Source organism: Pongo abelii, chromosome 8, assembly GCF_028885655.2.
Source record: "Pongo abelii isolate AG06213 chromosome 8, NHGRI_mPonAbe1-v2.0_pri, whole genome shotgun sequence".
NCBI classification, from domain to species: Eukaryota; Metazoa; Chordata; class Mammalia; order Primates; family Hominidae; genus Pongo; species Pongo abelii.
The window spans coordinates 27,627,458-27,640,470 of NC_071993.2; the positions used below are offsets into that span (position 1 = coordinate 27,627,458).

The window sequence follows — 13,013 nt, forward strand, 5'->3', positions numbered from 1 at the left end:
AAAGGAACAAAATCATATGCTTAAACCAAGAACCTTAAGAGTGTCGATTTTCTTAAAAATGATGTTTTAAAAAAACTCAATGTTTTAAAACTATTTCTTTGCAAAACTGTAGAAACCCTCAAAAAAATCTACTAAAATGTTACCATCAAAAAAAGAGACTGGAATGAAGCAATAAAACATTGTCACAAGTGATTGCCCAAGAGCGTAATGAAAATCCTTGAAATCATTTTTCTCTTCACTACCTTTTGTTTTACAAAACGATGAGGATGAGGCTGAATCAAAATTTTAACTGCAAACAGTTTACGACTCGGAAATACACATATTAGTTACTTCTGGTCAAAAAGAGAAAAAAAACTTGCATGGCTGGCCATCCGAATTATTATACCATGTTTGGGTTAAATTTAAATTCCATTTAAAACGAAATAAAGAGCAGGGGATAGGGGCTGTGAACACAAGCCACTGGAAAGTCGGAAGAAAAGGGAACATTACCTGCTCCCTTTAATGTATGGTAGAGACATTTCTCCACCCCAGAACGCCGGACACTGAACAATGCCGGACGGATTCTCTAGCAGAAATTCCACGCAATCAGTACGATAAGCCAGGGTCTCTCTCCATCACTGAGCTCACATCCCGCCTCTGCCCTCAACAGCTTCATCGTCAGCCCTGAAGTCTCGGGCCCACTCTCAGCGTCGTCCCCTGATCCACTCCTCAATCCTGGGACTCGCATTGAGTACATCACTTCTTTTCTAGAGTCCCTTCTGAGAAATCGTTTCCACGAGCGCAATTTGCAAACAGCCACGGGCAGTGCGGGAGGAAAAAAAAAATGGGCTGAATGCCGAGCTTACCTGCGGTTGCACCGTGCTCGACAAGGAAAACATCTCTTGCGGGCCCTCAGCGACCTCACCCGCCTGCCGAAATTGTGCCCCTCTGTCCACGGCCCGGCGGGGAGACGCTGAGCCCTTCTTTTTTCCTTTTTCTACGACCCGTCGCCCCTCACTCCTCCCAGAAACGGAAAATGGCCTCCCCTTCCTACAGCTACTGCAACGACAGACAATCCGCCCCGGAAGGCGAGGCGCTAACTCAACAGTACTTCCGGGGCAAGTGAGCGCCCACAAGACCAAATGCCGGCGCGTTCTTTCCCGTGGAAGCAGTTGACATTTACAAGGAAGAGCGTCCCCAAAGGTCTTTTGCTGTTTTTTAAGGGGAGAACAGCGTTTACCCTCTTTGGACTTTTTCTTTTTTTTTTTTGGAGACGGAGTTTCGTTCTTTCGCCCAGGCTGGAGTGCAGTGGCGCGATCTCGGTTCACTGCAACCTCTGCGCCCCGGGTTCAAGCGATTCTCCTGCCTCAGCCTCCCGAGTAGCTGGGATTACAGGTGCCCGCCACCACGCCCGTCTGATTTCCTCTTAAGACTTTCTACAGCTTCCTTATGAAATCTTCTGACTGAGCCTTGAGAAATAAGGTCTTTTGCTACAATTTAGTGCTCTTTTCCTCACACTAAATCGAAAACTCTCCCTGTTGGTCCTGATCTGTTTCAGTCAGGCAAATTACATCCTGGGAAAACGTCAGATGACGAGGGAGGCCACTCGCTTCCTGCTCATCCAGTTTCGACACTTTCTGTGCTTTCATTAGCTTCCAGACCTCAGCCCTGGCCTTCGCTTTACTGTACAGTCAGAACTGGTTTCTACGCCTCGCGAGGGTGAGAGGTCGTGTATGGGAGGAGGACCGCTTCCCACCAGCCTCGTTGGGAAGCCAGGAGAAATCTCTTCAAATCCTGCGATTCACAGTCAAATCCCAGTCGTCCTTTTCCTGGTCGGCCCAGAACTCTTTGTGCCTCCTCCCTCATGAGGAATGATGTCAGTGGGGCCGCGGTCACCGCCCACGAAGAGTGTAAGCCTGCGAAGTCTGGGCTTTCCCGACGCCCCCTCCCTCCGCGTCTGCGTAGGTGAGGAGACGAGGGTGGGGCGCGGCGGCGCGGTGACGTCACGGCCGCGCGCGGCGTGGGCGGAGCCTCACTTTGAACCCAGTTGGCGGGAGTGGCTGCTCGCCGAGGGGCCGTGGCCGCGGGACCGCTGTAGACTGTCCAGCGATGGAGCCCACCGCAGGAAGCAAGAAGGAGGCCGGAGGAGGCGCGGCGACCAAGGAGGGCGTGAATAGGATCCCAGTGCCAAAACCGCCGTCCATTGAGGAATTCAGCATAGTGAAGCCCATTAGCCGGGGCGCCTTCGGGAAAGTGTATCTGGGGCAGAAAGGCGGCAAATTGTATGCAGTAAAGGTAGGAAGTCAAGGAGTAGCAAGGAAGGGGTTAGGCCCTTCGGCCCTCCTTCCTGCCCCACCGGCTTGGGCAGGCCCCGGGGCTGCTGGAGGAGGAGTCTAGGTGGCCTGGCTTGCTGAAGCCTCCAGAGCCCTGCGAGCTGACTTCTTTTTGGGGCGACATCAGCGGTCGGGTCGGGTGTCTCGCCTCTGTTCCGCCCTTTCCTCCATATCTCGGATGCCCAGTGAGAACAGCAAAGTTTGACTCTCTTCTCCCTGCCCAGCGTTAGCAAATGAGGAAACTGAGGCCAAAGGCAAAGGGACTTGACCGAGGTGATTACATCGGCCTTAGTACAACAGGCACTTAAAGCCAACGCCGTGATTCGTAGTCTCACCCTGGCTTGAGTTAGGTTTCTTTTTTTTTTTTTTTTTTTTTTTGAGGCGGAGTCTTGCTCTGTTTCCCAGGCTGGAGTGCAGTGGCGCAATCTCGACTCACTGCAAGCTCCTTCCCCCGGGTTCACGCATTCCCCTGCCTCAGCCTCCCGAGTAGCTGGGACTACAGGCGCCCGCCACCACGCCCGGCTGATTTTTCGTATTTTTAGTAGAGAAGAGGTTTCACCGTGTTAGCCAGGATGGTCTCGATCCCCTGACCTCGTGATCCGCCCGCCTCGGCCTCCCAAAGTGCTGGGATTACAGGCGTGAGCCACCGCGCCCGGCGAGTTAGGTTTCTAAATCCACAAGATTTTTAGTAATTAGTGGTTTTGTTTACTTTGTTTGCTTTGACGTGCAGAATCGCCGACATGTTTCTACCACAAAAGAGTGATAATTTGTAGGCACTGATAACTTTTTAAGTTTAACTCTTAACCAGGAGAGAGATGTACTATTTTCTGAGAAGTCTTTAATAATTTTTTTTTAAGACAGTCTTTCTCTGTCGCCCAGGCTGGAGTGCTGTAGCGCAATCTCGGCTCCCTGCAACCTCTGCCTCCTGGGTTCAAGCGATTCTCCTGTCTCAGCCTCCCGAGTAGCTGGGATTACAGGCGTGCGCCACCATGCCTGGTTGATTTTTGTATTTTTTTTTTTTTAGCCGAGATTGAGTTTCGCCAGGTTGTTTTGGCTATGTTGGCCAGGCTGGTCTGGAGCTCCTGACCTCAGGTGATTCGCCCACATCGGCTTCTCAGAGTGCTGGGATTACAGATGTGAGCCACCGCGCCCGGCCCTGTTATGAATTTTTGTTTTGTTTGTTTGTTTTTGAGATGGAGTTTCACAGTGACGTGATCTCAGCTCACTGCAACCTCCACTTCCTGGGTTCAAGCGATTCTCCTGCCTCAGCCTCCCGAGTAGTTGGGATTCCCGCCACCACGCCGGGCTAAGTTTTTGTATTTTTAGTAGAGACGGGGTTTCACCATTTTGGGCAGGCTGGTCTCAAACTCCTGACCTCAGGTGATCTGCCCGCCTCAGCCTCCCAAAGTGCTGGGATTACAGGTGTGAGCCACCGTGCCCGGCCTTATGCTGGTTCCTTTTTAAGTGCTTTTCTTCCACCCTTTTCTGCTCTTTTCCACCTGTCTTATTCATGTATTAAGATTCGTCTTAGCTCTCCTTCAAACCTTCTCTGATCTTTCAGAATTGAAAGATCTCATTGAATTGGTTACTTTATATGTTCCGGAGATTTTTACTTTTCCTTCTACAGTACTTAGTCATGATCAGTTGAAATGAAAACACCAATCCATGTGTTCAGTCAGTATTTGCTTAGCACCCACCCTCTTTGTGTCTAGGAACTGGACAACAATGGGGAACAAAACAAACATGCCCTCATAGCCAGTGGAATGATAGGAAAAATCATGTTACCAGCTTGCTTTGTCAGTTTCCCTCAGTTTTCTTAAAGAAAGGAGTTAGGCAGGAATTTATCATGTACTAATGATTTTATTAAGTACTCGAATAAATCTTTGAAAGAAATATGCCTTTTTTTTCTTATAGCAGTCCTGAGAATTCATCCCTGTGTTACTGACTATTCAGTTTAGTGCTCCAACTTTATTTTTATTTATTTATTTATGTATTTTAAATTTTTCTTAGTGCTCCAACTTTAATAGTTCTGTTTCTGTACAGATTACCTTGAAACTTGAAAAGAGTAATTAGTTTTCTGTACAACAGCATTTGGGACTGTTAATTTCAGTAGTTCTAATCATTCCAACTTAAGATTTTTTTTTTCTAGGCAAACTTCCGACATTCTTCCTCTTTCTGATTCTATCCCCATCTATCAAAGAATCAGAAGTTAAAAAAAAACAATTAAGTAGTTACTCCACGCCCAGGTGGTAGTTATCTGTGGGCTTATGAGGAATGTAACTATCTTTTGACTTTGTTATCAGAACAGTGGAACAGAATTTTTTTTCTATTAATATGCAGGGCAGTCTGGGAATATTTAATTTTTTTTCCTTCTCAAAAAAGATTATGATACTTCTGCCATTTAATACCAAGATAAGCAATTCTATCTTGAAGATTTTTTTTTAAACCGTCTTTACTATTTTTTGTACGTGGTATCCTGAAAGCAGTGTGAGGTCCACATGACATCTATATGTGTTCTCTCTGTTAGCGTTTTCACAATGGCAACTTTAAACCTGAGATCACTCTGTAATTTAAAAAAAAGGCAGGGAGCTGTGGCTCCCACGTGTAATCCCAGCACTTTGACAGGGGTATTGCTTGAGGCTCATTTTAGGCCAGTCTGGGCAACGTAGTGAGACCTTGTCTCTACAACAAAATAAAAAAGTAGCCAGATGTAGTCATGTGTGCCAGTAGTCCCAGCTACTTGGGAGGCTGAGGTGGGAGGATAACTTGAGCCTGGGAAATCAAGGCTGCAATAAGCCTTGATCATGCCACTGCACTCAGCCTGGGCAAGAGAATGAGACTCTGTCTCAAAACAAAATAACATGATAGCACTTTTATTTTATCTATTACAGGTTGTTAAAAAAGCAGACATGATCAACAAAAATATGACTCATCAGGTCCAAGCTGAGAGAGATGCACTGGCACTAAGCAAAAGCCCATTCATTGTCCATTTGTATTATTCACTGCAGTCTGCAAACAATGTCTACTTGGTGAGTAAATAATTTTTGTGTTTCTTTATCCATTCAGCAGTCATTGAACCTAGTGATTTAAGAGAACCATGTCTCGGTTCAGAGTACTTGCATTTGAATTCTGGCTGCACTCACTACCTTGGCAAATTTACCTGTTATATTAGTTAGAGTTCTCCAAAGAAAAAGAACCAATAAGATATATGCATATGGTGCGTGTGCATGTGTATGTATATGTACATAGAGAGACAGGCCAGGGGCTGTGGCTCACACCTGTAATTCAAGCACTTCGAGAGGCTGAGACAGGAGGATCACTTGAGGCCAAGAGTTCAAGACCAACTTGGGGAACATAATGAGACTCCATCTCTACCAAAAAATTAAAATAAAAATTAGCTGGGCATGGTGGTATGCAGCTAGCTAATAGAGATACCTTTGCACATAATTGCACCCCAGCCTGAGATAGAGTCTCCCTCTGTTGCCCAGGCTAGACTGCAGTGGCGCAATCTTGGCCACTCTGCGCCTCCTGGGTTCAAGCAATTCTCGTGCCTCAACCTCCCAAGTAGCTGAGATTACAGGCCCAGCTAATTTTTTGTATAAATTAGCTGTCACCAGGCCCAGCTAATTTTTTGTATTTTTAGTAGAGACAGGGTTTCGCTATGTTGGCCAGGCTAGACTTGAACTCCTGGCCTCAAGTGATCTGCCCATCTTGGCCTCCCAAAGTGCTAAGATCATAGGCGTGAGTCACTGTGCCCAGCCTAAACAGTTTAATTTTTAATTAAAAACTGTATGGCAACATGAATAAACCTAGTATTAATGTATTATGAGTAATAGCAAGAAAAGGTAGTTTTGTTACAGAGCCATGCCAAATATTGTACCTGTAATGCCCAAATACTAGATTTTTAAAGTAATCATATTGTTTTTATTTCACAATATTAAATTCTTTTTTTGAAAGGTAATGGAATATCTTATTGGGGGAGATGTCAAGTCTCTCCTACATATATATGGTTATTTTGATGAAGAGATGGCTGTGAAATATATTTCTGAAGCAGCACTGGCTCTAGACTACCTTCACAGACATGGAATCATCCACAGGTAAAGACTGACTTCTCCAAATTATTACTTAAAAATTCAGGTAATCAAATTACATATTTGAGTGTCAAATATTCACAGTAACCACTTGCACTTATTTCCAGATTATCTAAAGTTTACTAGTAACTTGTATTCATTTAGAAATTAACTCTTCTTTCATCTCCCTGTGTTTTTTAAAATATATTGCTTTGAACATGAGTATAGCATGTATTTATTTATTTTTGTATTTACGTATTTATTTATTTTTTTCTTTGTTGAGACAGGGTCTCACTTTGTCATCCGGGTTGTGGAGTGCAGTGACTTGATCTTGGCTCACTGCAGCCTCGACCTCTGGGGCTCAAGCAATCCCCCTGCCTTAGCCTCCCAAGTATCTGGGACTAGAGGCATGTGCCATTACTCTTGGTTTTTTTTTTTTTTTTTTTTTTTTGGTAGAGACAAGGTTCCCAGGCTGCTCTTTAACTCCTGGGCTCAAGGGATCCTCCCACCTCAGCCTCCCAAAATGCTACAATTACAGGCATGAGCTACCACGCCCCACTAAGTATGGCATTTTATGTGAAGAGTATTGAATCCTTTCCGCTCCTCTGCATTATACAAAAGTGGTATATTTTGTAGTCCAACTGATTTACAGTGTTTTTCTCTATGCAAAGAAAGTCAGATTAAGTGACTTATTAAATCTCAATCTTACCTTCCTTTAAGAAGGTAAATGTAGGCCAGGTGTAGTGGCTCATACCTATAATCCCAGCACTTTGGGAGGCTGAGGCGGGCGGATCACCTGAGGTCGGGAGTTTGAGACCAGCCTGGACAACATGGTGAAACCCTGTCTCTGCTAAAAATACAAAAATTAGCCGAGTGTGGTGGTGGGTGCCTGTAATCCCAGCTACTCGGGAGGCTGAGACAGGAGAATTGCTTGAACCCGGAAGGCAGAGGTTGCAGTGAGCTGAGATTGTGCCATTGCACTCCAGCCTGGGTGACAAGAGTGAAACTCCATCTCAAAAAAAAAAAGAAAAGAAAAAAAAGAAGGTAAATGTAAATTTGAACTGGCTTGAGGTTGATTTTATCTAATAAGGTTTCTTTATTTTAATGGAATATCTAACCAATGATGCCAAAGATAATCTAGTATTAATTTATCTTTTTTGTAGATTCTGATAAACAGTACAAAAGATGTTTTGCTTTTGAGAGATGTTTTCTGTACTTTTCAAAGCCATCAATGAGTATCTTTATTTTGGAGGAAATAAATAGGGTTTGCCTCCTTTGTAACTCTTTTTTTCTGGAAATTCTAACATTAAAACTGGCCCTTTTTTGGTTATCTAATATTTGCCTTTTGTGTGTGCAGGGACTTGAAACCGGACAATATGCTTATTTCTAATGAGGGTCATATTAAACTGACGGATTTTGGCCTTTCAAAAGTCACTTTGAATAGAGGTAAGAAAAATATCAAGTAAGTACTTTTTTAAAACATCCAACAGGCCAGGCGCGGTGGCTCATGCCTGTAATCCCAGCACTTTGGGAGGCCAAGGCGGGCAGATCACCTGAGGTCAGGAGTTAGAGACCAGCCTAGCTAACGTGGCAAAACCCCATCTCTACTAAAAATACAAAAATTAGCTGGGCGTGGTGGTACACACCTGTAATCCCAGCTACTAAGGAGGCTGAGGCAGGGAGAATCACTTGAACCCAGGAGGTGGAGGTTGCAGTGAGCTGAGATCCTGCCATTGCACTCCAGACTGGGAAACAGAGTGAAACTCCGTCTCAAAAAAAAAAGTCCAACTAAAAATAAATATAAAAAATAAAAAAAAGAAAAGTCTAACAAATTATAGAGACTACATTTCATTAACTTCCACTGTTTTCTTTGTTAGTTTACACTAAATAAAATTTGTTATTTATCCCAGAATAGGCTAGAAAGGTATAACGGGTTCTTTTTTCTACTGAAGATGAAAAATAGGAGTGATTATTCTTGGCTATTCAGAGGTCCTTGAAGGTCCTTTGATCTTCACAAAGGAACTCACAATTTCTGTTCTTCTGACTTTTATCCCTAGTGAAATTGATTCTTACCAATTAAGCGTCAGTAAAATGACTAGAATAACTATAACATGATGAAGGGTTAATAACTGAAAACATATTCAAATATACACGGCCACCACTAAGACCTTGATCAACAAAAGGACAAAGAAAATGAATACACAGTTAACACATATATGTATATATGGGACTGTGTTCTTTTCACTAGTAGTAATTAAATAAATGCTAATATAAAAAAGAGTAAATGAACCATCTTACACTATTAAACGGGCAAAAGAAAGGAATACCGATGGTCCAGTTAATAATACTACCAAAAAAGCACACTAATATTTTTCTGAGGGCATTGTAAATTAGCATAGTGCTTTCTGGAGGAAATCTGCCAATATGTTTTTAAATATAAAAGGCTTTAATTCTCTTTGATCTAGTGGCTTATGCTTTGGAATTTATTCTAAGGAAATTGTTCAAATGAACAAAATACACATAAATGAAATCACTTGTAGCAGCATTGTTTCTAATAGGGAGAAACTAGAAATTACTTAAGTTCATCATAGAAACATGGATAAATGATTGATTATCAACTTAGAAACATATTGTATTCTTGGCCAGGCGCCGTGGCTCATGCCTGTAATCCCAGCACTCTGGGAGACTGAGGCAGGTAGATCACTTGAGGTTGAGGTCAGTTCTAGACTAGCCTGGCCAACCTGATGAAACCCCATCTCTACTAAAAATACAAAAATTAGCTGGGCGTGGTGGCACGCGCCTGTAGTCCCAGCTACTTAGTAAGCTGAGGCAGGAGAATTGCTTAAACCTGGGAGGCAGAGGTTGCAGTGAGCCGAGATCACGACACTGCACTCTAGCCTGGGGGACAAAGCGAGACTCCATCTTGAAAAAAAAAAGAAACATATTATATTCTCTATTAGAAAGGGTAGATGGATGGGAAAGTATTAATAATGAAAATAATCAGAAATTGGACTTAAAAACTCTGGAATTATAGCTATTAATATTTGAAAATATATGCAGATCTACAATTCTTCATGTGGAAGTACAAAGTTCAACAGTTATGAATACCTAAAACGTTTTACTAAGTTTGGTAAAATCTGATCTATGCTGATGTAGGGGTATTTATAGTCTTTTGTTTGTTTGTTTTGGGATGGGGTTTTTGCTCTGTTGCCCAGGCTGGAGTGCAATGGCGTGATCTCGGCTCACTACAACATCCACCTCCCGGGTTCAAGCAATTCTCCTGCCTCAGCCTTCTGAGTAGCTGGGATTACAGGTGCCCGCCACCACGCCCAGCTAATTTTTGTATTTTTAGTAGAGACGCAGTTTCACCATGTTGGCCAGGCTGGTCTTGAGCTCCTGAACTCAGGTGGTTCACCGGCCTCGGCCTCCCAAAGTGCTAGGATTACAGGCATGAGCTACTGTGCCCAGCCAGGGCTATTTATAGTCTGTTGATCCCAGTTGATGTGATTATTCATATGATTTGCCACTAGGGATATTTCATAATATGCAGTATATTTACCACATTACTTTTCTAAAATCTAAACATTTTTGAATTGTGATTTCAAAGAAATCTGACTTTGAAATCTGATTCTAAGGATTTCAGATAAGCTATTGGAAAATATCACAAATGACAAAAATTTTGCATTAAGATAAAATTGTTGATAAATTTAAGTCACTTTGTATATCATAAGGGTCTAATTTTAATAAAACTTTTTTTGTAAAATATACGTGTATTATTATTACTTATTCTTATCACTTCATCAGTGTGAGGCATAAATGACATTTGTTGTTAAAACTTTCAGTATACTTTCATTCATTTATTTATTTATTTATTTATTTATTTTCTTGGAGATGGAGTCTCGCTTTGTTGCCCGGGCTGGAGTGCTGGAGTGCTGGAGTGCAGGGGCACAATCTCAGCTCACTGCAAGCTCCACCTCCTGGGTTCACGCCATTCTCCTGCCTCAGTCTCCTGAGTAGCTGGGACTACAGGCACCCACCACCACACCCGGCTAATTTTTTATATTTTTAGTAGAGATGGGGTTTCACCGTGTTAGCCAGGATGGTCTCGATCTCCTGACCTCGTGATCCACCCGCCCTGGCCTCCCAAAGTGTTGGGATTATAGGCGTGAACCACCGCAACCAGCCTATTCATTGATTTATTTATTTATTTTGAGAGAGAGTCTTGCTCTGTCACCCAGGCTGGAGTACAGAGTACAGTGGCATGATCTCGGCTCACTACAACCTCTGCCTCCCAGGCTCAAGCGATTCTCGTGCCTCAGCCTTCCGAGTAGCTGGGACTACAGGCATGAGCCACCACGCCCAGCTAATTTTAAAAAGTCCTATATCATATAAGAACATTAGAGTTCTGGGATTATTTTTGTTTGTTTAAGAGACAGGGTCTCACTGTATTACCCAGGCTGGAGTGCAGTGATGTGATCATAGCTCACTGTAGCCTTGAACTCCTGGGAAAAGCAATTCTCCCACCTCAGCCTCCCCAGTAGCTGGGACTACAGGTGCTTGCCACAATGCCCAGCTAGTTTTTAAATTGTAGAGATAGGTCTCACTATGTTGCCTAAGCTGGTTTCAAACTCCTGGGCTCATGGGATCCTCTCCATTTGGCTTCCCAAAGTGCTAGGATTACAGATGTGAGCCACCACACCTGGATAAGAACATTAGACTTCTCTTACCATTTTTTGTATCTAAGTGGAATAGTATAGTATTATGTGTCAGTGTTGAATTATTTTAAAATATTATGCACTGAAACATGCTAATAATCTGGGCCAGTTTCTATCTTGACCTAGGCTTAAACATATTAGCTAACATGAGGGGCCCAAAATTAATATTGATTCCATACCATCTCCTTATTTATTTATTTAGTTTTTGAGATAGAGTTTTGCTCTGTCGCCCTGGTCAGAGTGCAGTAGTGGAATCTCGGCTCACTGCAACCTCTGCCTCACGTGTTCAAGTGATTCTCCTGCCTCAGCCTCCCGAGTACCTGAGATTACAGGTGCCCACCACCACAGCCAGCTAATTTTTGTATTTTTAGTAGAGACAGTGTTTCACCATGTTGGCCAGGCTGGTCTCGAACTCCTGACCTCAAGTGACCCATCTGCCTCAGCCTCCCAAGGTGCTGGCATTACAGGTGTGAGCCACTATGCCCAGCCACTGTCTCCTTTTTTAACATTTGTTTACAAAAAATTATTTTGTTGTCATATACATAACATTCATTTTTAGTCAATGGAAGGTAAAGCTTTTAAATACATTTATATATGTTTCTTTGCATACATAGATATTAATATGATGGATATCCTTACAACACCATCAATGGCGAAACCTAGACAAGATTATTCAAGAACCCCAGGACAAGTGTTATCGCTCATCAGCTCGTTGGGATTTGTAAGTACTTGAGAAGAAAATTAACATGACATACCCTTTCATGATCACCACTTAAAATTTAAAATCACCTTTAAAAAAAGATCAAAATAGATTTAAATATCAAGCATTTGGATTTACTTTAACAGTTTATCTACTTAGGTGGTATAACAGTCTATGTACTTAGGTGGTGTTTTGGGGAAGGTAAACCTGTTGTTTTTATTTTTCTCTTTTTAATAGAACACACCAATTGCAGAAAAAAATCAAGACCCTGCAAACATCCTTTCAGCCTGTCTGTCTGAAACATCACAGCTTTCTCAAGGACTCGTATGCCCTATGTCTGTAGATCAAAAGGACACTACTCCTTATTCTAGCAAATTACTAAAATCATGTGAGTATAAAAGAAAAGGTAGGCCAGGCGCAGAGGCTTATGCCTGTAATGCTACCACATTGGGAGGCTGAGGCAGGATTTCTTTCTTTTTGAGACAGAGTCTTACTCTGTCATCCAGGCTGGAGTGCAGTGGCGTGATCTTGGCGGCTCACTGCAACCCAGGAGTTCAAGACCAGCCTGGGCAACAAAGTGAGACTTCATCTCTACAAAAATTAGCTGGGCATGTTGGTGCACACTTGTGGTCCCAGCTACATTGGAGGCTGAGGCAGGAGGATCGCTTGAGCCCAGGAGGTTGAGACTGTAGTGAGCCTTAATAGCGCCATTGCACTCCAGCCTTGGTGACAGAGTGAGACCCTTCCTCAAAAAAACAAAAAATGCCCCCAAATTCAAAACATTTTGAGTACCAACATGGCACCCAGCACTTTGGGAGGCCGAGGCGGGCGGATCCCTTAAGGTCAGGAATTCGAGACCAGCCTGGCCAACATGGTAAAACCCTGTCTTTACTAAAAATACAAAAATTAGCTGGTCGTGGTGGTGGGCACCTGTAATCCCAGCTACTCAGGAGGCCGAGGCAGGAGAATCGCTTGAACACAGGAGGTGGAGGCTGCAGTGAGCTGAGATCATGCCACTGTACTCCAGCCTGGGTGACAGTGAGACTGTCTGAAAACAAACAAGCAATTTACCATTATTTATTTGCTTTATCCGGTAGTATTTTTAAAAAATCCCTTATAAGTGTGTATAATTGACATTTGTAAGTGCATAAACCTCAGTGTTACAATAAATACAAGTTGAATTAAATACAAGTGTTAAATTAAATACAAGTTGAAT

General features: G+C 43.0%; 2 protein-coding genes across 8 annotated transcripts in view; one reads left to right on the forward strand and one right to left on the reverse strand.

The window, feature by feature from the left end:
* Positions 1-1,042, reverse strand: part of YME1L1 (YME1 like 1 ATPase) — a 44,514-nt gene extending 43,472 nt beyond the window's left edge. The window contains 1 exon segment of one of the 2 annotated variants that reach the window (NM_001132958.1): positions 846-1,042. In NM_001132958.1, the coding sequence (NP_001126430.1) occupies positions 846-878 (33 nt within the window). In that variant the 5' untranslated portion in view covers positions 879-1,042. 2 annotated transcript variants of the gene reach the window in all.
* An 895-nt stretch (positions 1,043-1,937) lies between these two features.
* MASTL (microtubule associated serine/threonine kinase like) overlaps positions 1,938-13,013 on the forward strand; it is a 32,258-nt gene continuing 21,182 nt past the window's right edge. For all 6 annotated transcript variants that reach the window (XM_002820615.6, XM_009245201.4, XM_009245202.4 and 3 more), the window contains exons 1-6: positions 1,938-2,274; positions 5,204-5,341; positions 6,270-6,409; positions 7,740-7,828; positions 11,712-11,818; positions 12,035-12,185. In XM_002820615.6, the coding sequence (XP_002820661.3) occupies positions 2,089-2,274; positions 5,204-5,341; positions 6,270-6,409; positions 7,740-7,828; positions 11,712-11,818; positions 12,035-12,185 (811 nt within the window). In that variant the 5' untranslated portion in view covers positions 1,938-2,088. The remainder of the gene's footprint in view (positions 2,275-5,203; positions 5,342-6,269; positions 6,410-7,739; positions 7,829-11,711; positions 11,819-12,034; positions 12,186-13,013) is intronic.